General features: G+C 39.6%; 1 protein-coding gene across 1 annotated transcript; it reads right to left on the bottom strand.

Annotated features, from left to right (window-relative positions):
- Positions 1-706: 706 nt before the first annotated feature.
- On the bottom strand, positions 707-26,122 carry polr3a (polymerase (RNA) III (DNA directed) polypeptide A). Its single transcript, XM_038735784.1, has 31 exons — positions 26,079-26,122; positions 25,402-25,537; positions 24,956-25,093; positions 24,364-24,535; positions 24,092-24,246; positions 23,366-23,605; positions 20,475-20,637; positions 19,977-20,113; positions 19,783-19,886; positions 19,553-19,694; positions 18,694-18,834; positions 18,475-18,544; positions 18,013-18,140; positions 17,797-17,935; positions 17,108-17,272; positions 16,751-16,923; positions 15,338-15,449; positions 15,121-15,239; positions 14,496-14,633; positions 13,141-13,311; positions 11,542-11,655; positions 9,974-10,060; positions 9,791-9,873; positions 8,602-8,772; positions 8,096-8,189; positions 7,883-7,975; positions 6,399-6,563; positions 5,080-5,244; positions 1,891-2,022; positions 1,671-1,803; positions 707-1,582 (listed from the first exon to the last, which is right to left on the bottom strand). Exons 1-31 carry the CDS (start codon positions 26,120-26,122, stop codon positions 1,434-1,436), a joined length of 4,173 nt encoding a protein of 1,390 aa, XP_038591712.1. The 3' UTR covers positions 707-1,433.
- Positions 26,123-27,413: the final 1,291 nt, after the last annotated feature.

Raw genomic sequence — 27,413 nt, 5'->3', positions numbered from 1 at the left:
TATGGGAGCATCTGAAGTTCATAGCCGGTCTTCTAAATGATCAGGGAATCTGACCCACATACAATAACAGACCAAATTTCTTAAATGGTCAAATTTAGAGTGCAGTCTTTGGCTTGTAACGATATCTGAAGTCAGGTTGAAAAATGAAAAACAAGACTAACGCCTTGTGAGTGTGCCGTCAATGGACACTATTCTCCCACTTCTTACAGCCTGAAAACCTAAAATACATTGTGGCTGGTGGTGGAACTACTGCTAACATTTGCTAAGTAGCACTTTACACAAAGAACAGCTGAGGCTGATGCAAATGTCAGTAGCATTTACAGGTATTTGGTTAAGTACAAAAGGAATCAACTAAACTGTAACAGTTTCCCCTGTGGGAGACATGAATGTGCACCTAGTTAAAACATACGTGGAAATCCATCCAATAGTTGTCGAGACGTTTTACTCAAACACAAATATTGATCTCATGGTGGCACATGAGGAAATGTCCCAAGATCACCAAAATCATTAGGACTCATGTGGGAATCAAATATCTGTACAAAATATAATACATACCATAGATATTTAAGTCTAGACCAAAGTGGTGGTCCAATTGCCATCCCTAGCATGCTGCTTGCATGGCTCAACATTTGTAAATTGTATATATTCAAATTGATTGGCCAACAGGGTGCGCTAGAATAAATAATTCAGGCCTTCAAAGACTAGATTTTCTGGGTCATTTAATTTTATTACATATATACATTATTATATGAACAGGCTTCATAAGGGATTGAAGATTTCAATCTCAGGGAACCCCTGCAGATCTGAATCTTGTATCAAAACAAAAAAAAGATAAACTGAACTGGTTTTTGCAGTGTGAATGAGAAAAAGTCCTTATGTAAAAATAAGTGCCCGTACAGAAGAGATCAAGTCTGCTTTATGATTAAGAAGTATTCTCAAGTCTGCTGCACACGTTTATATAACTGAATTATGTTATACATACAAAATGCCGGCAAAAAGATTTCTCACAGTGTTCAATGTCATTACATTGAGGGAACATATTATGTAACTTCTTAATAACCGAGAAAACACAGTTTAATAAACAAGTAAAAAGCCAGAAAAGAACAAGCATCTTAAATTTTCTGTATTCTCCTCACAGATTACAAGATTGAAACTGAAATAATAAGCAACTCCACTCTCTCTGCAACTCTTGCATGCTAACAAACTTGCTTTGTAAAATTAAATGCAGCATTCTCAGAGTCTGTGGCGTCAGCAACAACATCGCAGCAAAAAAGAAGACAACCTCCTTTTCTGGTAATTCCCCAAACAGGAAATGATCCGACACTGTGGCAGGCACTTCTCTATTTGCTGAAGATAATCTTAAAATGTCTATAGACAACAGGCTCTGGGAAATTCACAAATTTCACACACCGCTGCCGTTTCTTTCCTTGATGCTATGTGAACAGAGGTATATGGAAGTCGGCACTATCAAAGAGGAGAGGCCTTTTGACAGGAGAGGGATCCTTGTCAGCCTTGTGTAGGAGTTTAAATAGTCCTGTTCCAATGTTCATTGGAATCCCCATAATGATGCACTCAGATACACCTAAACACAAACACACAGGAAATGTTAAGACCCAATTAAGTCAAAGAATAAAGTGCAATTTCATCACAGAAATGAAGCATCAGTTTACCACAGACAGAGTCCTTTTGTCCGAAGTAGGCGGCGTCAAAGAGATGATCAGCTGTTTTCTCGAAGGAGGCCAGCATGAGGACACTCTCCTTCATTTTGGCTAAACCGAACCTGGTGATTCCCAATATCTCCCCCTTTATGGACAGAAAACAGTATGAATACATGTGAAATTACTTGTAACTACGCAAACAATATGAAGACAAGATGTGTATTTATCATACCTTATAGGACATGAGATCTGCTAGAAGCATGACGTGACGCCGGTCAATGCTCATTCCGTGGTTCACCATGGTGTACTGAATCTCATTGATGATGGTGGATCTAGCAGCCTCAATACCCAAGGTCCTCTCAACCTAGAAAAATTCAACATAATTATAGTAGAGATGGGATACATTTCAAAATGCATACAGAGCCATCAGCTTCCACTCACCATTTTTAACCCTCAGAAGTGGATGTACTTGATAAAAAACACGTCTCACTTTACAAACGTGAAGATAAAAATCAACTGTCAACCTTCACAGACTAAACACAGCAGCAACAATAATTTTCTGTAAGTACAGCCTCTGACACAAAGTGCAAGTCGTGGATAAGTCTTTTTCTGTTGTCAGACGACAAGTATAAACGGTGAGTTGAGAGTCGGATGGCCTTGGTGAAGCAGCCCAGAAAATTCCTGCTATCCACCAACATATGAAATCATTACTTTTCAATTTGTTGTGGGATCTGACAGAACAAGAGGAACAAGAGAACAAAAGCAAATTCATAATAGCTGTGATCATTTACATTAATGCATCTACCCATGTGTGCATTAACACACACAATCTCACAAACACTAGACCTTCATGGCAAATTTTAACCTCATAGGTAGAAAGTTGCAATTGCTTTAGTGTGGGCACAGCTTTGTGGACCAATGAAATTCTTTCTTTACTCTATAAAGAAAGTGAAGAAAGAAAATGTTCTCTCTGCTGAGGGCAATTTTGTCTACAAAAAGTGGTTCGTGAGTTATGAAAGGCTGTGTGGTTAAAGTGGAGGGGCCGGGGAAAACCGTCACCAATGAAAGTGTCTGTGTGTATGTGTATGTCTGTGAGTTTAGGAAGAAGTGAAAGCCTTGAAACGTTTAACCAGAGGGGGCGGTAAAACACTGCTTTTCAGACTGGTGTTAAGATACTTTTCAAGGAAGAAGCTCTTAAAGGGATGGGGGGGCAGGGATGAAGACATCTGAGTTAGCATACAGCTAACTTTTGCAAACACCAGTTCAGTGAAAGGAACAACTTTGGACTGCACTGGAAAAATGTTTTCAGGACCGCCACCAACAGTCTGGATGAGTTTACTGATGCTGTGACGTCCTACATCAGTTTCTACGAGGACAGCTGGTTACCATCACGTACCAGGTTGAGTTATAACAATGACAAACCCTAGTTCACAGTTAAGCTCAGACAGCTTAGGTTGGAAAAGGAGAAGGGGGATCAGACAGATCACAAACTACAAACCCAAAGTCTCTGTCAAACCCTGTCGCTCTGACATCTGTGGTAACGAAGTCTTTTGAGCACCTTGTGGTGTCCCACCTTAAATCCATCACAGATCCACTCCTGGCCCCCTGCAGTTTGCCTACAGAGCCAACAGATTTGTAGATGATGCAGTTAACATGGCCCTTCACTATATCCTCCAGCACCTGGACTCCCCTGGAACCTACGTCATGAGCCTGTTTGTGGATTTCAGCTCTGCTTTCACATCATCATCATCATCATCATCCCGGCCCTGCTGCAGGACAAGCTCTCCCAGCTGAACGTGCCTGACTCCACCTGCAGGTGGATCACAGACTTCCTGACAGACCGGAAGCAGCCCATCAAGCTGGGAAAACATCGGTCTGACTCCAGGACCATCAGCAGTGGTTCACTTCAAGGCTGCGTTCTTTCCCCTCTGCTGTTCTCACAGAACATCTGTGGTGGGGATGAGTCCGCCTACAGGTGGGAGAGGATGTACCTAACCTTTTCATAGATTTTTATCAGCTTTTACTGGTGATTCTCTACATGTAGATTTTATATCCCAGTGACCAGTGAAAGTGCAGTTATGGCTCTCTCCCCATTCATTTGAATAAGAGCCAGGTCATGTTAGTCCAAAATAACCGCCCAGAGGAGTTACCAAGATGGCTGCCAAGTGGCGGGATGCCTATAAGGACTTTGCCGGAAGTCACGCCCATAACTCATACATCGTAGAGTAGGGCGATTGTCTTTATTTTCATATCGTCTGATCATACTTGAGATCACCGATTGCCGATCTGATTGGCAGTTATGTTGCAGAAAGTCAGTGAAATGCCAGCATGAAACAGACTTATTAGCTTCAATAGAAACCACCAGAAACATCTGTAAATGCACAGTACAGTGTTTCCCACAGAATTACTGTGTAACTGTGGCGCCGTACACTTGTAGCAGGGAGAAGGGGGGTGCAAGCGATAGCAGCCATGTGTGTCAACCTCGACAACGCAGCTGTATTCTAACGTTAACATATCTGTCTCCAACATTGACAGCGTTGTGTTAAGAAAATATATAGACTAACCTCTCAGAGTTAACTTCAATGCAATAGTTTTTCTATAAACACATGGCTCTGTTTCAATGTGTGTGTGTGTATGTGTGTGAGTGTGAGAGAGAGAGTGCAAGCGGAGGTGCTAAGTGAATCAATGAGCTGAACGTAGTTTACTTTTAAATAGTATATAGTCTGTGGCGGTGAGTATTGATATTGTGCGTGTCGTGTCGCCACAAATAAATCAATGAATGGGAAAAACTGCAGTGAGGTGCAGATTCTAGAGACTATTTATATCATCTTAGTTCTGAGGTGAGTTTGTTAAAATCGCCTTAATATCAGTGCACGAAAAACCAATCGCTGATCACCCCTGACAACCCTAATGCACGGTATCATGGAGCTTGCAATGATATAGATAGAATGTAACATCACAACCAAATACAGCCTCCAAAATTACTAATTAATAATTAAGTTGAAACTACACCTATCTAAACAGTTTCAACAAACATTATAACTGTCATGAAGTTCGAATTTATTACAGGGCTGTAGTATTAACACTGCTTTAGTTTTAGCTCGATGTACATAATAAACTGTATAATCAAACTGCATGACTAGCAAGTAACGTGTACATTTTCCTGTATTCTTTATCAAATTAGCCATTATAAAAAAATGTAAAAATAAAAACTACTACTAAGACTACTTCTTGAACTGACAACTCAAATTGTATTTATTGGTTTAGGTGCCAGTGTGATCCATGCAGAGGCACAATCTGTCATGGGTTTCTATTCAGTCTCAGAATTCATGTGACAGATGTGGAATCAAAATAAGGACTCATGCAGGGCTCTAATCCAAGCTACAGCACCACTGTCTTTTAAATCTCCCTTGACTGATACCTCATACGTATTGTTTGAAGTGGTCCTGCTTCCATTCACTCCGTGCGTTGCCATGACAGCTCTCAGGTTGTCCCCCTCCACCAGGAGTTTGTACTTGTTCTTGCCACTCTGTTCGTCGATGTGAATGACAGCTCGGGAAACCTCAGGTATGCCTTGAACCACCACCTTCCAAGTAGGAAGGAGAACAATGTCAGCAGATTAAAAAAATAAACTAACACAGGCCTCCAGATTTACTTTATAATACAGTGTACTAATTTAGGAGCATCACTTCATTCATACTCTTCCTTCTTACTAGTGTTACTAAGCAATGCTCTAAGTCAGTTTTCTAGGTTGCGATTAACAGTTACTCTAATTATGATTTTAATTTGTTGACTATTTTTTTCCCCGATTAATCTTATTTCACCTCGAAATGAAAATATAAATGCTCATCACAGGTTCCCAAAGACCAGGTAACCTCCTTAAAGCTGCACTAATTAACATTTTTATATTAACAGATAATCAAATGACAACATGTAACGTGAAGGGTGTCACTCATAGTGACAAACACACAGAGAATAATTAATTATTTACCCGACTCCGCAGTTCCCCTTATCTTTGAAGCGTTTCAGCATCTTTTTGCTATTTTGGTTTTACAGCCCACAACCTTACTGTTTAGTTCTGTCTCACCACTCTTATCTAATCCAACCAACAGAAAAAGTTAGTGACTAACTGGTGAATTTAGAAGAGCATTTAGCAATGGGAGTTGGTGGAGACGAAAACAGAAGTAAAAGGAATAATGAAGAATGAATACTGGGCTTACATTCGCCAGGTGGCTAAAAAAACCACTTCATTTGTTCCGTCTCTACTGAATATGTAAACAGACGATTATTTACGCATTCACCCCTGCTAGCAAATTTGTGGTTTCAGGAATGATGTACTGTTTATGTTTTTGAAGGCATTCAGGACAGGTGCAGAGAGACCTGTTACTCATTTATACTTATGTTTCTTATTTCCTTCATTTGTTGCCCATATTTTCTTTCCCAGTATCGTTAGAGCCCTCACCCTAAACCCTGATGCAGCATCACTTTGTAAAATTTTGTTTATCTATATTCTTGCCTTGCCATTGTTCTTTTAAAATATGAATTAGATGTAAAATAAACAATGTAAGATAGAGTGGAAACAAAAAGTTTCTAGAAGTCAGCGCACATATAATCCAATATCAGCCTGTTAAAGTGTGTGAAAAGTGTGTAAAATGTATCAAACAAAGTTAGGATGCACAAGAAAAACTCAATGTTTTCAGACAGGTTTTTTTAATAAACCAATACACATCAGGTTCTTACCTTAGGCAGTTCCTCTTTTAATGACTGCAGCACATAGTACATGGAGCTTTTACTGTTCTCTCGTGGAGACACGCACACCACCGCCTCGCCGTGCACAGCGATGTCTCCAGGTTTCACTCGTAGTTTAGACATGCAGATGGAGTAACGCACCGTTTCTGCATTTACCTGAAAGGAAAAAAAATAAATCAGAGGCAAAGCTATTATTGTTATTCTTACCACACAATGCAAGTCACTCATCTATATTGTAGCACTTCAAAAACAACAGCCAATAAACTGAGAGAACCTTCACATGTGATGCATTACAGGAACAATGTCTCCAGGGCTTCATCAATGGCAGGTTATTTAATCTTCAAAATTAAGAATGAGGGTCAAGAATGCCTATTTTACATCTGACCCAAATGCTAGGAAGATTAATTTGTAACTATGGCAACCACCCCCATGTTTCCTTCTAGCATCCACAGGATTTTTTTTCAATCCTCTAAAGCAAAACTATGGACGTTCGTTTGGACAGTTGGCAACAAGTGGTCTCACAAAACAGTTTTTATAAGGATTAAACAAACAAGATATGGAGTTTTAATTAGTGAGCTTTACATGTGCTGGTAGGCAGACTTCTTTACATCCGGACAGAACAAGCCAGCTGTTTTACCACTGTTCCAGTCTTTGTGCTAAGCTAAGCTGACCAGCTGCTGTTGGTACCTTCATATTTACCTTACAGGCATAACAGTGGTATCATTCTTCTCATTTAACTCCGGACTAGAAAACGACTGAGTCTATTTCCCTAAATGTACCAATTCACCATTAGGTGTCCAGGTGAGAGCGAGCAAAATGGTATCACACGGGGAAACGCGTCTCCTGGTGGGGTACGTGTCTTTACGTCTTGTTTTACTTTTTGATACTGCTACTAAAATGTTTATCTGTGACTTGCTAAAATGCAGTTTCACAGTAACACAAGTAGAAAATAGTCAAAAAGTCAGAAACTCAGTAATGTAAGTTCCACAGCAATATATATGGTAATTTTTTTTTTTATAACTTTTATTTAACCAGGGGTAAAGACCCATTGAGATAAAATCTCTTTTTCAAGGGTGCCCTGGCCAAGAAAGGCAGCGGGACAGAAAGTCCAACAGTACAAACAGAAAACAACACAATACAATCAAAGCATCTAACCGTTTACCTACTGTATATACATTCATTAATCAGCTAACAAGAACTACTGTCGGCTACTGGTCAAACCAGACAAAGTAAGTCCGTAGCAGCAAAGTGTATTAAATTTAGTAAGGATGTGTTTCATAGCTTATGAATTCAACTTTTAATTTTTAAGAGAAATAATTATTTCCAGTTTCAAAAGTTACATAGAGTTTTTTTTAAGGATTACTACAGTTTATTATAATTTTCTAATGAATACTTTCATAGTTTTGGCCATCATTCCTATTGATATTAATAGCAGCATTCACACACTATCAGTAACAAAAAGAAAGCAGTGGTACCTCCAGTCGCAGCAGCCTTATTCTCTCCAGTGACAATTTCACCAGAATGAAACAGTCATCTGGCAGAAACACCTCTTCAATGTACTCAGAAATCTGTGGAGGTGAGCAACATTGGCTAATTAATGTTCAGTACTTCAACTACTGATATCCTTCTATTTAATGCCATGGATTTATTGATATAAAGGAATAAAATATGCAGCGTAGTAGAAATACCTCTCCTAGAAGAGTTTTCTCTATCCTCCCCTTAACTAGCCTGGCAAAGTCAGCGTCGTCTTCCACATCCAAATGAGCAGTGATTATAGGCGTGCTGAGTGGTGAGTAGAGGACTTTCAATAGATTATTCAACACAAATTATAGATGCATTATTGCTGTGATACAAAGACAATTTCTGTGGATCAGCAGAGCTCATTCTGCTAAATGCACTATTTCACTGTCTAAGCCATGGATTGACGTTATGCTTCACTGAAAGTGGCAAAGGCCCTTTTGACCTGTGAAACTCTATAAAAATGACAACGTTGTCTGGAAGCAAAGGTCAAACAGGAGAAATCCTTCCAATTCAATGGTCATGAATGAGTTCGTGTTCTATCTGGCAGCAATAATTTCCAATGAATTCCCAGAGACATCCAGACAAAGCCTGAAGGATGAAAAGGCTTATCTTTGTCTACTCTGCTCATACGACAGAAAAAACAAAGGAACATCTCTGTTATTATATATCATACCTGATGTTCTTGGAGGCATTAATGATCTCTTTGATGCGAGGCACCCCCAGAGTGATGTTCATGGATGCTACACCAGCAAAATGGAAAGTTTTCAAGGTCATCTGAGTACCGGGCTCCCCGATGCTCTGTGCACACAGGGCCCCCACTGCTGAGCCTGGCTCCATCTGAGCTCTGTGCGAGAAAACACATGATTTCATCAAACTGACAATTAAGGGAAACATGGCAATAGGGTTCGGCAGATAGACGATGCCATCGTCCATCGGCGATTGCTGACAGACATCACCACGTTGAGCCGGCAGCATGATTGTAAAACCCCCACCCCCCCAGCAAGAAATTATCTTAATTATTATTCTTATTATTGTTTTTCAGTATGCTTTGCACCTGCCTCGGAATTCTCTTCTCCCTACACTGACCCCGGCCTCGCTCCATTTTCTCCATCAGCAGTATGTTTTATAAAGTCGCCTAAGACTGAGAACTCGTCTTTTTTCTGTATATTTCCACCCGCGATCCATTATCATGGCAGCAGGTGAGGCTCATGTCGGCTTATTAATGATGTAACCTATCAAACAACTGAACCAAACATCTGCGTGAGTAAAATATCCACCGCGACTTGTAACGTAAGTTAATAATATACCAATTTTTGTGAAGTGAATCTGTGCGAGAACACATGCAGATAATGACTGTTGCCACCCGGCGTCCATCCCGATGTTTCATTGTAGACATCGTCCAATGGAAATTTCGTAGACATCACCCAACCCTACGTGGCAGTTAATATGCAGATATATGATCATCATCTCAGGCCTCAGATGAGTGTATAGATGAGTGTGCATGTGGGAATAAAACAAGCCAATCACTAGATAAAAACTGACTACTAGCAATTTAACCCTGCAAGACCCCTTAAATTAGCCTAAGGCTAACTCTGATGTAATGCATCAAATGTTTACATTTATGTTATTAATTGCACATGGTCCCTTCTAAATAAAAATCAATCAATCAATCAATTATAATCACTGGAGAGCGTACTGCTAGTGGTGCCCAGGTCAAAATCTTAACAAGGAGAAGTGGCTTTTAGTCATGATACAGCACAGCGCTGGAACCGAATAGCTGACAGTTTTAGGAATGTCCCAACCACTACATTTAAAGCCAGACTGAAAACCTTTTTGTCCTAAAAAGGTAAAAAGTCTTATACCTCATGTACTTGTCTCTGCAGGTTTCAAGGAACTTCTCTAGCTGGGTGGGGGTTATGCGGTCCAGCTGATAGAGAACTTTTGGCTACAATACAAAGTAGAGAGACAAACAAAGTTTAGATATAGCTGAACCTATGTGTACTGCTGCATTCAGCACATTAATCCATGGTGTTTGTGGCGCCTACCTCGCTGGTGCCATTGTCATTGATGCCGTATTTGTCTCTGGTCTTCTTGATCCTTTCCGAGATGCTCTTAATAAATTTCTTTATCTCCTACAGTTTAGGGAAGAGAATTCAACAATTTTAGAGGTCAAAAGTGAGACCAAACTGTATGCTTTTTGACACATGACACACAGTCATGCAGTTGTTAGATATTACAGTAAAACTGTTAAGGTGGGGAGAATGCAGCCTCCCAGTAAATAAGATTGAGCAATTTCTTAAAAGAAAGCCTCAGCAGTGCTTCAGAGCGAGCAGTCAGATGTCAAAGAGTGATGACGAGGGTTTTTATTTTGTCAGAGCAACATTGGGGTTATTAAATAATTGATTAATCTGTTCCAACTCTCGCTGACACACCATTCTCAATTCAGTTAGACCACAATTCAGCATGCTCTGTCACTATACCTCCAGGTACTTCTCTGAGCCCGTGTCAGTTAACTCCTTCACAAAAGGGGGGAAAGGTTCACATGTATTGCTGTCTGCACACTAATTAACTGCATGTAACTGCCTTTGAGTTCATATGAGTGTTTCTCTATACTTTAATAACTACATACAAGAAAGTCTAATTGCCTTTTATATAATATGTACTTTATATGAAATAGCATTCCGTTAGATCAACAGGAGGTGTAATGATTTTCAGTCTGCACCATTAACCAACTTGTTACTGCATTAGTCCACAATGTTTGTTTTTCAGATTAACTAAATGGCCCATCAAGTTGACAGCTGCAGCGCTGTTAAGAGACACTTAACTTTCAAAAACTTAAAAGTTTTCATAGTTGTCCTTGAAACAGCTTAGATTTTTCAGGTGTTGTATTTACTCCTGTTTGCAAAATGTTTGGCCAGCTGTTGAAATTTAGGAAATTACTGACCATTTACAAAAAACAAACTATATCTCACTAAGCAGTTTACTCAGTAGCTCTCAACAGTGGGTAAGAAGCTGGAAAGTATTGGGAGACTTATTGTAGGTTTTGGAAATTCTTTATTGTTATCTTGACTAAAGAGGTAATCACCTTCTGTCTCTTTTGTGCATTTTCTGCTTGTTTACAAACAAGGAGTAGCTCTCAAAAACCTTTAATGAGATTTGGTGGAAAATTAAGCAGCGAGTTAAAGAAAGACAAATGAATGAAATTCAGGAATTTTGTTTAGATAACTTTGCAAGACACAATAGGTCTGTTTTAAAAGCATTTTCTCATGAACTACAGTGCTTACATAAAGTGTAAGTTGTTCTGCCTTGATAAAGGTTTTGTGATGTAAAGAGTGCTTTCTAGTTCTGGTAATTGTTTTCAGCTTCATTACAAAACATTAACCACTTAACCTTGGAAGTTCTATCTGATTTAAAAGTAAACAGAAATGTATTTTGCTATGTTTCTAACATACTTTTCAATTTGGCACACAGTGTCTACAACCACCTGCACTTCCACAATAAAAGGGAATAAAATTCAGAAGTTCAGAGCAGTCCTGATGAAGTGCTTTTCTTAATAAAAAGTTAAAGAAAAAATATAACCTTGATAGACACCACTGTATTGTGATGAGGTTACCTCCAAGAAGCTGTCTCTGCAGCACAAGAAGTCAGCTCTCTTCATGATAGCATCAGCAGTGAGGACCAGCTCGTTTTGACTGAGTGCAGGCTCATCTGGACATGTGTAGACCGCCTGGGGGAGGTGGGCAGAGAGGATCAAAGAAGTGATAATTGGGAGCCAACACGGCAGAGGCACTCACTCTCAGGGCAGCAGTTCCTGATAGTTCCTCTCACTCAAAAGGTTAACCGCTCCTGTTAGCTGATTTTTTCATCTTTTATGCAATTTGTAAAACACATTGAATTGCTAGTGTGTATCCTGCAGAGCACACCGTCTCTGGGATCAATCTTCTCTTGCAATCATGCTTCTGCTATTAATTACCACACCCACTGCAATAAAGAAGGTGGCATTTTACACTGATGAGAGACTGCTAATCACACTGTAATAGCAGGGAAATACACAAACGCATGGAGACAGTCAATCTAGTCTTGATTAGATATAAAAGGCCCAATTCTAACTGTTGTGAGTGACCATATAAATGTGTGCTAAATACACAAACAAAACTCAAGAGGTTGTCTTGATTAAAAAAAACAATTGTTTTCTGGGGTGTTACAGAGGTTCTTAACCTCAAGTGCCTTTAATGCAACAACAAAGTTAATAATGTCAATGATGCCCAATAGAGTGAGTAAACATGATACATGAATCTAAGCCTTTCAAATAACCTAGAAATCTGAACACCAAACCCTGTTAACTAGAAAATCTATTCTAAAATACTAATTAAATCTCTCAGCTGATAGATCACTTTCCTGCAGAGAAAATACATTTAAACTTCCTGAAATCTATCTAATTAACTGGGGTCTCAAATGCAGCTTCATCAGTGAAAACACACAATTTTCAACTATTCCGCTCTGGTGTGTTTTCACATGAGGAGCTTCTCTGCCAATGAGCACTGGTGTATAATAGTGTTATACACAGGCTTCGCTTAGGGTTACACTGAGACAATGCTAAGACATGAGAAGCTGGGATTTTTTTATAAATGTTCATTTTATTCTACAGGGCTGATGATGCATCTTTTTGGACATGCTTAAATAAAAATACAGTAAATGGCAATATAAGAATTGATTATATAAATGCATTAAGCTGCCATGGATATGTGATAAACATAAACTTGAGCCAGGACTACTCCAGCAAATGGTTCACCATTTTCTCTTTTTCCCCCCCTATTAATTCCTGCTTGTCTTCCAGACTAACCACCAGCTGAGCAGATTTACATTTCTAATTTTATTTATCCAGGTTGGCTGAGCCTGTATAAATCCTTCCTCTTAAACAAAATCACCCAGGGAAGTGAACGGATGACCTTCTAGTCACGAGAAGCCACCTCTCCATACAGTATAACAAACGCTAAGTAGTGTGTAGGGCATATTCACTGTCCAATAAATTTGAGATATAGATATGAGACTTAGTAAAACAAAAATGTAAGACAATTATGAAATTGGAATGTGACTACACTAACAAGAGGGCTTATTCAAGGGTTATATGTCTAAGGGCAGAGATGAAAACTTAAATAATAAATAAGAAGAAGAAAGAAAATATAAACTGTCCGCTCCAGATGTAACTCACCCGAATGTTGTCTAAAACTCTCTTAAACTCCAGCGGTTCATCCTTTCCCTCCATGGCAGCGGGGTCCAGACCATCTCCCCCATAAATAAACTGGATGATGTCGCCGGTAGAGCTGCGTACTGTCAGGTCGTACTGTGAGCACAAATCCTCCAGGGACTTAACCAGACGCCTCTGTCCAAACACAGGCAGGAACACAAAAAAATATTTCATACCGATAAACTCATTAAAAAGCACCTTTTCGTTATCTGGCTTCACTAACCCTAACAATCACAATCTGGCTAAGCAGTCACATGACACTGGTTATCAACTCGGTAAGTCAACCTAGGGTTACCCAATCCAGCCATGAGCACGTTCACATAAAAGAGGCATTGTTAGCAGCAGCCAATCACAAACATTGACAAGTGTACTGGCAGCAGAGAGTCATATATTACAAATGAAGAGCAACAAAACGAAATATGCCATAAAAAGTGCTCAAATAGTGGTCAAAAGACTGCATCTCAACCACAGCTTTATTTCCTCAACATGTAACTGAAAGCTCACCTGTGCCCAAATAGCAAAAGGTGGGGTGGTACATGACCAGTCTCTATAATAATAAGAAATAAATGCAACCTAAAGTTCTAATAAACAAATTCATATTAAATTTAATTAATATCAATTATATACTCATAATATTTAGTCTAACATAAAATTAAATGCAAAATGTTCTTTTAACTTCTGCTACAGAATGTATGAAGTGGACTTTAACAAACATATAAAAACATATTTCAAAGAGGTAAGTAGCTTAACTGTCATATCTTAAAAGTTCAACAAATATATATTACAGCTTTAGTGCTTCAATCAGTCTCTCTTGCTGGATGACATCGGTACACATTACTCCACATCACCCACAGCATAAAAGTCATAAAGCTCTGTAAAGCCAAGTGGAGCTGCAGATTCAGGTGATAACGCTCTATAGGTTCATCACTATGGAGGGACTCCCTTCATATTAGCATTTGATGCATTGTTACTATAAAAAGATTGACTATAGCCGCTTTAAGTTGTTGACAATGTTTCACTATTAAACAATTAATAGATTAATTAAAAACATAATTGCCATGATAAAAAAATTTCAAAAATCATTAGTCGAAGCCCTATATCTCTTTATTTGTCATTTCCCAGCATATCACATCAGATGTTAAAGTAACTGCTAAATATCTTGCTTTAAAAAACCTGCATTAATGCACACCGTAGTCTGCTGGACTAACAATTCAGACAAAGGACACGGTAGATAGGCAGCTCTATGATTTCATTCAGCTATGTGACATCAGCATGGCAACAGTAGTAACGCATTGGGGGGAGAAGTCCTCAGGCATTACCTGCATGTATCCAGTCTCTGCAGTCTTCACAGCAGTGTCCACCAGACCCTCCCGGCCAGCCATGGTGTGGAAGAAGAACTCTGTGGGCGTCAGACCAGAATAGAAGCTGTCGGCCACAAAGCCTTTAGCAGCGGGCAGCTGTTGAAAAATCGTTGTTAACCAATTAGGCAGGCACCTGAATATTGTAGAAACGTGTGAAACGTGACTACAGTTGTTATTGTTGGTATTCAGTTTCAATATTGTTATCCCATCGATTTTGATTGTTTTAGTTCTAGATACGACCCTAGGAGAAACAGAGTTATAAATACAGACATAACTAATGAAATGCAATGTTTAGATTTAGCCAATCAGAAGCTGGGGTAACACAATGAGGAACTATTGAAAATAATCAATGCCGATGCATTTCAGAGCTGATGAGTGTGAGGCCTGGATGTGACACATTATGTTTACAATCACACATTAATATATTAAATATAAACAGGAGACACTGGCTGTGTACATTATTGCAATGTGCAAGAGTTATTACTTTACATTAACTATTGCATATTCCAACACACACATTCAGAATACTATGTGTATGGTCCATTTGAGGAATATTTAGCAAAAAACATCAATTACATCTTACTTTTGAGTGCTTTTCAAAGTGAGGCAGGGAACGATTTTCAAAACCATCAGGCACTCGAGAGCCACTTATGGCCTGCTGGCCCACACAGGCAATCATCTGAGAGATATTAATGAAGGATCCTATATACAGAGGACATGTACACAAACAAAATATGAGTGCTACAGCCAAATTAATTATAATTTCATTATTAGTCAAGTTTCCTTTCCAGTTAGCTTACCTTTGGAGCCGCAAAGAGCCATGATCAGGGGGCTGTTGCTCTTGTCGAGCTCCCTGAGGCATGCACTGCCAGCTCGGTCTCTGATGACGGACAGCTCTCTCAAGATGAGAGCCTGTAGACACACAAACAAAATGAAACAACCTTGGCGGCTGACTCTTAAGTATGTTTGGAGGTGCATGTAAATATGGGACCCCTTGTGCAACATCTGACTTTTTTCTTCTTCTATGCACATAGTAAAGCATACAGTAAATGCCATGAGCAAACATTCATGTCATGCTGTGCAATGTCTACAATAATCACTTTAAATCCCATAGACAAAGACAAATCACTAGGCGATTTGTGTGTTGTACTCCTCAGCCACGGCACCATTTCTGCCATGACACATTCAAACCTGATGTACTTTCACTGACTGTAAAAGCATCAATGTTTGGATTGATAATGGTCGGTAATCGCTCTTCTGGCAGATGAAGGTAGGCTGTGAATGTAGATGTTATTCCGAGCAATCGAAAATTGGTTATGACATTGGACAATTAGGGTACCACCTTTGCCTGACCTCGAAAGTGCTGTGTAGTATTTAGGCCCTTGCCCGGAGTACTTTTCCGAACAGAAAGAAGATCAGGAAACCACATATAGCTATGCATGGTTTTCAGTTTTTCAAGGAAAAGCTTTTCAATGAAAATAATTCATGAACCAGGGGTTTGTGGATTTTGCGCTCCATTTTTTTTCCATGCTCAAGCTTTGTTGTTATCAAATTCAAATCAGCTTTACTGGCATGGATGTATAACAGTAAGTGTGGTTTTGGCAGTTTTTCAGTGAAGTGAAAGTGAGATCTCTTACATATACTGCAGGTTTCCTCACAAGATGTTACTGTAGCAGTGGTGACTTGCCTAAAATTAAGTTAGATTAATAACATCAGTCTTTACACTTTTGAGCGCAATGATTAACCGATTAGTTTTAACTATTAAATTCATCACCAACTATTAATTGGTTAGAGTCATTTTTAAGGGGGGAAAAGGTAAAACTTCTTTTTTTCTGGTTTCTTTCCTCCTCTGTGACAGTAAATTGATTATCCTTGGGTTGTGGACAAAAACAAGACATTTGAGGACGTCATCTTGAGCTTTGGGAAACACTGATCAACAATTAAATAATCATTAGTTCTGAGATGTAGCCATTGTGTAAACTACTATTGGGTCTATTCAAGATTTTAAAAAAACTGACCCCTTCCAAGGTTTTTTGAGGCTACTGCCACTGCCAATGCACACACATGGGCCGATAAGGACATTTTACAGTACTTTCAGATAAACAATGCAATAGAAGTCAGAGTCACACCACTGATGAGCTTATATGTGGTATGGTGCTGATTTAATGAGTTGTAGCAGTGACGATCTAGATGATGTATACTGTCACACCTACCTCCAGGGTCTCTTCTGCCGTGCAGCCAGGTTGCTGCTGCAACTTGCCCGTCTGTAGAGCTTCGATGTATTCGTCACACTTCTTGTAACCTTCATCTAAAAGGTCGTGTTTGGCCTGCAGCAGACCCTGGCCAGGTGTAACATCGCCAATGCCAATAGAAAAGCCCCGATTGGCTGAAAGTTGTGGGTTGAACAAAAAAAAAAAAAAACAACTGAAGTTCCAATTTAAAATTTTTAAATATATATATAAGTCCAGTTTGCAGAATTGATTACATTTGACCAATGATGAGATTGACAGATATCTCAGTGTTAAGTGCATTGTATGCTATAAGTTGTTAAAAGCCAGAAGACCACCTACAGAGGTACACCGGAGCTAGTCTAGCCAGGCGGGACATGGCGTTTGCAGCCTCCATCTGTCCCCAGTCTCTCAGCAGGATGTAGAAGATGTTGTTCTTGGAGCCAGATCCCAAGGTGCCCTTGTCCATGCTACCACACATCAGCTCACTGTTGTGGATCACCACGACTGAGAATGTGAAAAGAATTAACATCATTAGGTCCCAGAATAGAAATACGACGAAGGTGAATAAAACACGGTGTGTTGATCGCCTGGAGACACGTGGCATGGTGCTGTTTGAGAGGGACATACAGTTTGGGGAGTGGGGAGGTGGGGGCCTCTTTAGCAAGAAGAAAATTTCTACTATCCTTTCTATTTACAGTCAGCTAAGGATAGGCATTAATTCATTGTTATCATCGCCCTTCCCCTGAACCATTGTGATGACATTACATTTCACAAAATTATATTGCTCAAACTGATGATTCCAAGAAGTGTCATTTAAGTTTTCATTTTCAACATGTGAAAAGTTTTGTCTACTGCAATGCACGGCTTAGGAACACAGTTCAGTGCAATAAACTTTTGTGCATTTTATATGTGATATTGCAATACATTATAGTGCAAATTTGTAATAAGCATTATTTGTCATGACTTTGAAAATGAAATCTTTTCATTTGGTGTGTTCGGTGGACATTTTTACTCTTTAAGAAACTCACACGAGTCGTTGTGACAGAGATCCTCTCCCTTGCCACAGTACTGTTTGCCCTTGGTCCTTAGGTTTGCCTTGACTGGACATTCCTTACTCGGCTTCAGGATCATGCTGAAGATCTGTTTGCCCGTCCACAGAGCCATGGGCTGATGGACACACAGCAAAATATTAGAGGCAGCTCATGAATACAGAGTAATGTAACAAGCTCACCAGAGTGTGGTACCTTCATTATAGCTGGGCGTGGAAGAGAGATCCTGACTTTTTCATCTTTGCCCACAAGGATTGATGCCACTATTTGACAGGCTTTTGATCTATCAAAGAAGGTGTCCTTCAATGTCAAGAGGTAGGCCCCTGGAAAGTAGAAATATACTATAAAGTAAATGGAAATTAAATAGAGTCAAGTTATTTTTAAATATGGCTGAAGTGCTCCCCCATAAGGTAGAAAATAGTTATTCAATAGCTACCTAAATCAAAAAACAATATGTTATTTTAGCATGTAATGAAAATTAAATTATACCATCACTGACCTTTTTCTCCACATTGTACATCACATACTCCAGATACATGTATTTGCTGGAAATTACAGTTTTCCCCCTTTATCAACGGTACACAATTTTCCACCTGTGACTCAAAGCACCAGGAGCTTCACATCATAAAAAAACACTGCCATGCGTCAGCCACTGACCTGTCAGGAAGTCCTGAATAGCAGCAATCAGCGGTTCACCATTTCTTGGAGTGACAAGATTAGCTTTTGTCTGGTAGAAAACATAATCATTTGTGTCAAACTGCAGTCAATTTCGTGTGAACAATACATTTTCCGGAGACAGCTTTTCACTGTTCAACTTCAACACTGACGGGTATTCATGTATACTATAAAGATGACATGTATTGTGACGGTACATACCCCCATCAGGACGAGGGCCTCAGCCTTGGCCTCTTCAGTCTGAGGTAGATGAAGGTTCATTTCATCACCGTCAAAGTCTGCGTTGTACGGGGTGCACACACACTCATTGAACCGAAACGTCCTGTGAGGTTTGACTCTGGCCTGTGAGTTTGGGAACAGTAAAAATCAATGTCAAACATAAAGAAGCAACTATACTAAGATGTACTCCGTGATCACAATTAAAATAAAAAAAACTGTTAACTTGGAAGGAAAGAAAGAAAGACAGGAAGGAAGGAAGGAAGGAAGGAAGAAAGAAAAGGAAGAAGGAAGGAACGGACAGATGAAAGCAGTTTTAGGCACAGACAATTACTTATTTTATATCTCTGTCAAGCACTGTGCTTTTTTGGTGTACAACAGAAAATTATTTTTGTTCAGCAGACAATTTAAGTTATTATGGGAGCATAAAAGTGGAAGCAGATTCCACCTCTGCGTCAAATTCTCCTGTTTTCAGATAAAAGCAGTGACTTTTGAACTCTGCACTGAGCCGGAAAATTGTTTTTGCAAGCAAACTACGTGGGGTTCATTACGAGTAATAACAAGGTGTGAACCAAGAAAAGAAAACAAAAAAAGAGCAAAAGCAGAGCTATTTTAGGCAGACGAGGAGAACGTTAACAATACAGTTTAACAAAATGTAAAACTCATGCAGTTATTGTTGTCCTGTGTTGACCAGGAAAAGAAAGCTATGGTGAAGAACACATATTTTTGTGATGCTTCAGTTACAATTTTTAACATAACCTTACAAGCTTAAAATTTGTCTGTCTGGAACAAATTACAAATACATAAAACCAAGTCAAATTTTCTACTCAAAAACTAAACTTACAATGTGGGCCATGATACTGAGTTTGTGCAGCGAAGGTTGTCGATTGAAGAGGACGATGTCTCCGTCAATCATGTGCCTTTCCACCACATCACCAAACCTCAGCTCCTGGGCTATCTTCTCACGGTTTCCATATTTTAAGAACCTAAAAGAAAAAGAGGATTTGTTTTTTGGTGGGGAATCATTTTAGGCAAGAACTGGTTTTAATTTATGTCAGAAGCCGCCAGCATCACCTTTTCATCTGTGTGTGTCTATTCTGGATGAAGTTGGCTCCGGGGTGAACCTCAGGACCATTGCGGACCAGTTTCCTCATTAGCTCCAGATTGGCTTTGTTCACCTACAACATTGTATCACATTTAGATAACTTCAGTTCTGGCATGGAAGCAGTTGTTTAGTGTATGTGCTATAGCCACAGAGCAGGGCCTACCCTCTCTGGGTACGTCAGGATTTTGGCCACATGCACAGGGACGGCAACCTCATCAATCCTCAGGTTTGGGTCAGGAGAAATGACAGTTCTGCCAGAGAAGTCCACTCTTTTTCCTGAGAGGTTTCCTCTGAATCGACCTGAATTTGTACAGGAAATAAATAAGTCAGTGCAGTGTGTTGTTGTACAAGATGAGTACAAAATGAATGCCTGCCATATTACTGTAACATGTGTCTTGGGAGGATAAAGCAACTGATGTCACAACTCAACACAAGCCGGAAACATTTGAGAATCATTCTCTCTCTTTCTCTGTCGTATAGGGCATGAGCGAGCAAGTTTAAAATTAGTACCTAAAGCTGCTCCTTACTGAATGTTATGCTTACCGACTTAACAGGTCAGAATGTCAGGTAAATATTTGTGTAAATAATTATTTGTCACATAGAGTCCAAATTACAGAAAAAAAAAAAAAATTAAAATAACAGATTTTAATAAACACTATACCTTGCTTCCCCTTGAGTCTCTGCACAAAGCCTCTGGTCCATTTCTTAGGTGCCATGTTGAGGGGGATGCCAGAAAGCTCGCTGTTGATGTAAAGAGCACACTGCAGCTGGAGGAAGTCCCAGTCCTCCATGATCATCTGGGTCTTTGCCCCCGTCATACGATGCTACATGAGAAAAGAGTTTGTTAATGCCCTCCATTCAGGACATTTCCAGAGTCAGGAAACGGGCACGAAACATCACTGCAGATCCATCTCACCCTGGACACAACTTGTTCTAGCTTCTTCCCTGTGGTAGGCGCTACAGAGTACTGTACGCCAAAACCAACAGAAAAATTAACAGTTTCTTCCGACAAGCCATCACTCTGACGAACAGCTGACTTCTGACTCACATTGTCAGGAACAATTCCTGTGCAATAACCCAGTAACTCTGTCTCTAATCAGCCACCTGTTTACTGCTTACCACTTATTTAATCATCATTCTCTATTTCAGAGCTGTTGATACTGTTCATATTGTATATACTGTATACAGGGCTGGGCAATATGTCCAAAAATGTTATCACGATAAAAACATTTCATATCATTCGATGTCAATAATTATCACAATGTGTGTCAAATAATTATTTCTTTAAAGTTTAAAGGCTGATTTTTGCTCCTATGTGAAAACTGAAGAAACCAGATGGTTAATTGTGTGGTTAAACGTTAAATGTGACAAACACTTGAAGCCAAACAGTGGATCATTTAACAAATCTGACATAGAACGTTCAAAACTATTATTATAAAATCTTTTTCAACAAATATGATTAGTAAATGTTTTTTCAGTCCCTTTTCCTCAACAAAATAATTTTTTTTTAGAAAAATTAAAGGCTAATTTGTCTGTGATTCAAATGAATTAAACCAAATATTTAGTGATAATATATTGCACATTTATTATATTGAGCAAAATTATATTGATAATTATCATTATTTGTTTGCCCAGCCAAAACTGTATACCAAATCCACCTATCTCAAGTACATAATACCTGCCCATGCTTATTTTTTCCAGCATCCTTTGCACTACACTCCATCGCACTGTGTACATGTATGTGAACCTGTATATCACATCCACCTCTGACATGTACATAATTTACCCCTGCATCCTTTGCACTCTGCTCATTGCACTATATCGCACTATGCACACTCTCTCACATTATATGTGTGTGTGTTTGTGTGTTCTCTGTAGCCTGTGTCTGATTTTATTATTGTATGAGTAAGCTCATCATGAGCAATGTACGATCCTGAGTCAATTCCTCGTATGTGTACGCATACCTGGCAAATAAAGCTGATTCTGATAATTAGGATGATGTTGGAACCAGAGTTTGCCATATGGCTTTATTGTTAAGAAGCTGTATGCTCAGAAATATTATTTATTCTAGTTGGAGGCTGGTAGAATCTGAAATAAAGTAATGTTTTCCTTTCTTCCTTTCCATTGGTGGCCCACCACAGCTCATTATTATTAAATTAGATCCATATTTAAGTCCATCTTTGGTGTTGCAAACAGGAGAGCTGCAGAGTGCCCTCTGGTGGACAATCTACCTGTATGCAACGACAACATTCATACTACACTGCTCAAAAAAATAAAGGGAACACTTAAACAACACAATGTAACTCCAAGTCAATCACACTCCTGTGAAATCAAACTGTCCACATAGGAAGCAACACTGACTGACAATCGATTTCACATGCTGTTGTGCAAATGGAAAAGACAACAGGTGGAAATCATAGGCAATTAGCAAGACACCCCCAATAAAGGAGTGGTTCTGCAGGTGGTGACCACAGACCACTTCTCAGTTCCTATGCTTCCTGGCTGATGTTTTGGTCACTTTTGAATGCTGGCGGTGCTTTCACTCTAGTGGTAGCATGAGACGGAGTCTACAACCCACACAAGTCAGGTAGTGCAGCTCATCCAGGATGGCACATCAATGCGAGCTGTGGCAAGAAGGTTTGCTGTGTCAGCATAGTGTCCAGAGTATGGAGGCGCTACCAGGAGACAGGCCAGTACATCAGGAGACGTGGACTCCAGCATGATCGGTTTGGCGGTGGGTCACTAATGGTGTGGGGTGGCATTTCTTTGGGGGGCCGCACAGCCCTCCATGTGCTTGCCAGAGGTAGACTGACAGCCATTAGGTACCGAGATGAGATCCTCAGACCCCTTATGAGACCATATGCTGGTGCGGTTGGCCCTGGGTTCCTACTAATGCAAGACAATGCTAGACCTCATGTGGCTGGAGTGTGTCAGCAGTTCCTGCAAGAGGAAGGCATTGATGCTATGGACTGGCCCGCCCGTTCCCCAGACCTGAATACAATTGAGCACATCTGGGACATCATGTTTCGCTCCATCCACCAACGCCACGTTGCACCGACTGTCCAGGAGTTGGCAGATGCTTTAGTCCAGGTCTGGGAGGAGATCCCTCAGGAGACCATCCGCCCTCTCATCAGGAACATGCCCAGGCGTTGTAGGGAGGTCATACAGGCACGTGGAGGCCACACACACTACTGAGCCTCATTTTGACTTGTTTTAAGGACATTACATCAAAGTTGGATCGGCCTGTAGTGTGGTTTTCCACTTTGATTTTGAGTGTGACTCCAAATCCAGACCTTCATGGGTTGATAAATTTGATTTCCATTGATAATTTTTGTGTGATTTTGTTGTCAGCACATTCAACTATGTAAAGAAAGGAGTATTTAATGAGATTATTTCATTCATTCAGATCTAGGATGTGTTATTTTAATGTTCCCATTATTTTTTTGAGCAGTGTATTATTAAAGAATCTGTCTTCTGTCTCACTGTTTCTTTTTGAATTGTCACTTAAAATCAGCGTGCCCATTTATCGGTCGGGCTTTAATAGATACCAACCTTTTTGATGACATCGTTGAGGAAGATTATCTCGGTGAGCTTCATGGTGAGGTCGTCTTCATTGGTGCCTGACTTCAGGTCGCTGACCACAGAGGGTCGTATGCAGAGGGGAGGCACCAGGAGGCGGGTGAGAATGAGGTCTGCAGGTTTCCCTGCCTCAGGGTTCATCAGCAGCAGGGGAATGTCTTCTTGGGGAATCCTCTTGAACATGTTCAACACCACCAGAGGATTCAGGTTTTCCTTGGGAGGTAATGATAATCAAGGCAAAATTAGGCTAAACACAGGGTTGTACGGTGCTTCTATATAGGGCTAAATCTTTTAGATAAGACTTAATTCCATACCTTAATTTGAGGAATATAACTATGACCTTGTACAAAACCAATCAATTTGTTTTAAAAAATATCCATTTTCTTGAGGAAGGTGCATCTCAAAAATGTTCAACTGTGAGCGCCAGAACCAGACAAGAGATTAAAGGCTCAGGAAACGTTTGCAAGTGTTTTGAGTAAACTAGCTGATTAGAGCTCTTCTCAAGTCGACATTTCTGTATATTAAATTCTTGATCATTATATTTTTTGGAGATACTAAAGTTTTCCGTGAGCTACAAGCCATAATAATCAAATAATACCAAGGTCTAACACCAAGCCCTAATGCTGTACCTATTTATCTTAGACAGGCTCATTACTTGACACACCAGCTGCACAGTATGAAAGAGTGTACAAAGTTCACCTGTGCTCTGGTCAGCAGAGGCTCCATCACTTTGTTGTGCTCTATGGCGATGTCAAAGGACTGTATGAATTCTGACACAAAAGGATCCACCACCTTCTTGGTTGTTTTATACTTCTCATGGATGATCTTGAGCAGGCCGCACTTTTTCACCGGTCCTGAGGAGTAACAGACACATGACTCAGTTTCTCCCACTTATTACATCAATATGGTCAGCACAAAAACACAGTTTCAAACATTAAATATCAGAAATGATATATGATGCATCTTTTCACCATTGAATGCGGAACAATTAAGACAAATTGTCCTTTTGCGGCATTTATCAGAGATCTTCTTCTTCAAGCCTCGTTTCTGGAGATAGGCCAGGTTGGGCCTTTTCAAGAAATCCATGAACTGCAGTTTCTCCTCTTTTGTCAGCATAATGCTTGAGCACGTCTTGCAAATCATCTGTAGAGGAGACACGACAAAAACATAAATTAAAATGTGAAATTATGGCTGCATTATTTTATGACATAAAAATATACAATATAATCGTAATTCCAGAAATTGACATTACACAGAAGTGGGGTAAAACATTGATAAAATCTTGATTTACATTATTGTATTGGTAATGTATACACATATTTACTTGTTTAAGAGGTTGAAAACATTGAGCTAAAACACACAATTCTCAAAAGCAGTATATTCTACCTTTTTGATGCTCTAGTGACACCTAAAGGAAAATTATATTTCTGCTTGCTGCATTCCAACTGTATGCGAACCATCTGATATTGTTTTCCACAATTAGTGAGTCTCAAATTAATTAAGATATATACCATCATGTTATATGCTGTGTATTTGTAGTAACTGTTCAAGCATCCAACTTGCCTGTAAAATTCCTATGATGGCTTTGAAATAGCCAACATGAAAACACGGCAGCTCTAGATCCAAGTAGCCATAATGTCCCAAGCAATCTGCCAGATTCTTCCCACATGTCAAACAGGGTCTGTCTTTCTCACTGGTGCCCTGCAGGAAACATGAGAGCAGAGGCCCGAGACTGTAGTATGAGGATGGATTACAGCTACATGATGTTATTTCATGTGTGAAATGGGTGACAGCATGTGATTTAGTTCCACAAGACAGTTATGCCTGCATCAGTTTCATTACAGTGTATTGAAGTCTGACAGATATTGCACACAACTATTATCATAAGGACATCATCAGGACAACTCAATGAAACCACAATCCAGAGCACATCTGTATTGTGGTTTCCTCCCAAGTGTTTTCTTGCGTCACTGTAAACAAGAGTTAAAAAGTGTTTGTCCCTGTTGTACCATTCGGTGGTCCAACACTCCATAGGACAGCGGAGTGTGTTTGGTGTCTTGACTGTACAGATTCTTGCTGACCACCTGGATGTGGGCCTGCTGACGCATTTGTTCAGCAGATTTCATCCCAAAGCAGATGTGGCTTCTGCGAACAAGTACAAAGAGCAAGGCAAAGAAATTGAGAGGGTTAATACCTCAAAATCAAAACAGCATGCTAACGTTAGTGTTGGCTTATCAGCAGCACTGCTTGACCAGACTAATTGCTTATGGTGTACAAGAATTCCTCATGTGACACATTTTTCCACAGGCTTGTAAGCTGAGATGTGAACAGGAGTTAATTCTTTTTTAGAAGGTGTTTTATTGAGTCTACACCTAGCTAACGTTACTATGCCGATAATCAACAGAGTCATATTTGATACAAGTTAGTTTAACAAGAATTTCTCTTCATACTTAACGTTTGCTAACGTTAACTTGCGTGTCTGAACTACAACTAAGTTAGTTAACGTTAATACCACTGAATTGTTTTGCAGTTTGGTAGGGCCAGTAACTTATATCCTCTTTAATATTACGGACTAGACAACTAGTCAACATTAACGTTAACTTAGCCACATTGCAAACTAACTGACACTGGCTAACCGACGAGCTAACTAGCTGGCAGTGGTCCCCAGTCTACTAATGTTACTCACATTTTTTTGGCCACATCTGTCTCTCTGAACTGCTCCTTCACCATTTTGGCAGCTCTCCCTAAACAAATACCAACTGGACTAATTAAACTGTTATTCTGTCTTCATTCCAGCAGGCTAACTTTGGCTTTAACCAGCACGCTGTCACTTTACTTTCCCATGTTGTGGAGATGCTAGCAACAAGCTACATGCAGTGTTGATAGCATGTGTGTGCAGCAGCGCTGCCTTCAGGGTTAATCGGTTATGTAGCTTTTTTACTCCCATGTGGTCAAAAGGTTGACATAGGGAGCATGGAGGACCGCAGTTTGATGTCTCGCCGATGTTAAGTGTTCATCTTTTACTAATGAAATATTTAGAACATTAAGTAAATGGCATGTGCGCATTTCTCCTCTAACTACAGCTGTGACGAAACGTATGTCTGAGAAATTTATATTTAAGTATAAACGAATAGTCATCAGTAATTGTTTTTTATTTTGTTGTTGTTTTGTTTTTTTGCATTTTTAGACACTCCCCAGCGAACTGCTAAGCACACGAAAGCCCGTATTTATGACTGATCTTGTATATATTCCCGAGTTTACGAGAAGTACCTGAAAGCAGCACAAGCCTATGCCCAACAACAGCAAGGAAGAGAAGTCCCGGGAGCACGAGCACAATCAGGTTCAATTGAGTGCTGACACCTAGTGGCTAAATGTGTAATATTTCCAATGGGATTATGTAAGTAAGGTGACTAATTTTCGTCTATGATACTGTACAACAAAAATAACTGAAATAATTCGAACTAAAAACATTTATGGGAAGTTAATTATGTATGTTTATTACCCTATCTTCCCCTAAACCTCCAGTTTTATTCCTCAGCAGGTCATTCTGTACTCCGTAATATTAGAATAAGTGCCCAGTAGTTGAAGTAAGTTCTCTTTAAATTCCTCTCAAATACCATTTTTTTGCGAAGTAATTTTCATACTGTAGCTACTCCATAATTTTAGAGTAGGTACCTGTTAGTTAAACAGTATTTAAGTTCTCAGATTGTCGTCCCCTTATTCCCTAACTTCACATTGTGTTACCTTGTACAAACTGTTCTGGTAAAGAAAAGACATAGTAACATCCTGCATTCTTGTCCTGAGGTGGCCACTTGACCAGCAGAGTGCAGATGGATAAACTTTTCATTAAGAAATTTCCCAAGAAAATAACCCTAAAACCACAAAATGTTGTTTTTCATTTTTTTCTTTGTGTATGAACAAATCATACAACATGTTAGAGTTTTGAGCTTTTGACGGCGTGGAGTGTTGCCAAGATGCATAGCTGAAGAATGTATCATCCTTACTCACATTCACACAGTGA

The sequence above is a fragment of the Micropterus salmoides genome, unplaced genomic scaffold (assembly GCF_014851395.1).
Source record: "Micropterus salmoides isolate LMB-PRFRI ecotype aquatic unplaced genomic scaffold, ASM1485139v1 Ms_hic_scaffold_21, whole genome shotgun sequence".
Lineage (NCBI taxonomy): Eukaryota > Metazoa > Chordata > Actinopteri > Centrarchiformes > Centrarchidae > Micropterus > Micropterus salmoides.
The sequence above is the reverse complement of the archived record's forward strand: the minus strand, read 5'-3'. Positions and strand labels throughout refer to the sequence as shown.

Excerpts from the sequence above, each read along its gene's own strand:
- polr3a (XM_038735784.1), bottom strand. The coding sequence starts at position 26,122 with ATGGTGAAGGAGCAGTTCAGAGAGACAGATGTGGCCAAAAAAAT. Across the intron at positions 20,114-20,474 it reads GAGACTCAAGGGGAAGCAAG|GTCGATTCAGAGGAAACCTC; the intron begins GTATAGTGTTTA and ends GTACAAATTCAG. Across the intron at positions 13,312-14,495 it reads CAGAGACTGGATACATGCAG|AGGCGTCTGGTTAAGTCCCT; the intron begins GTAATGCCTGAG and ends GTGTTTGGACAG.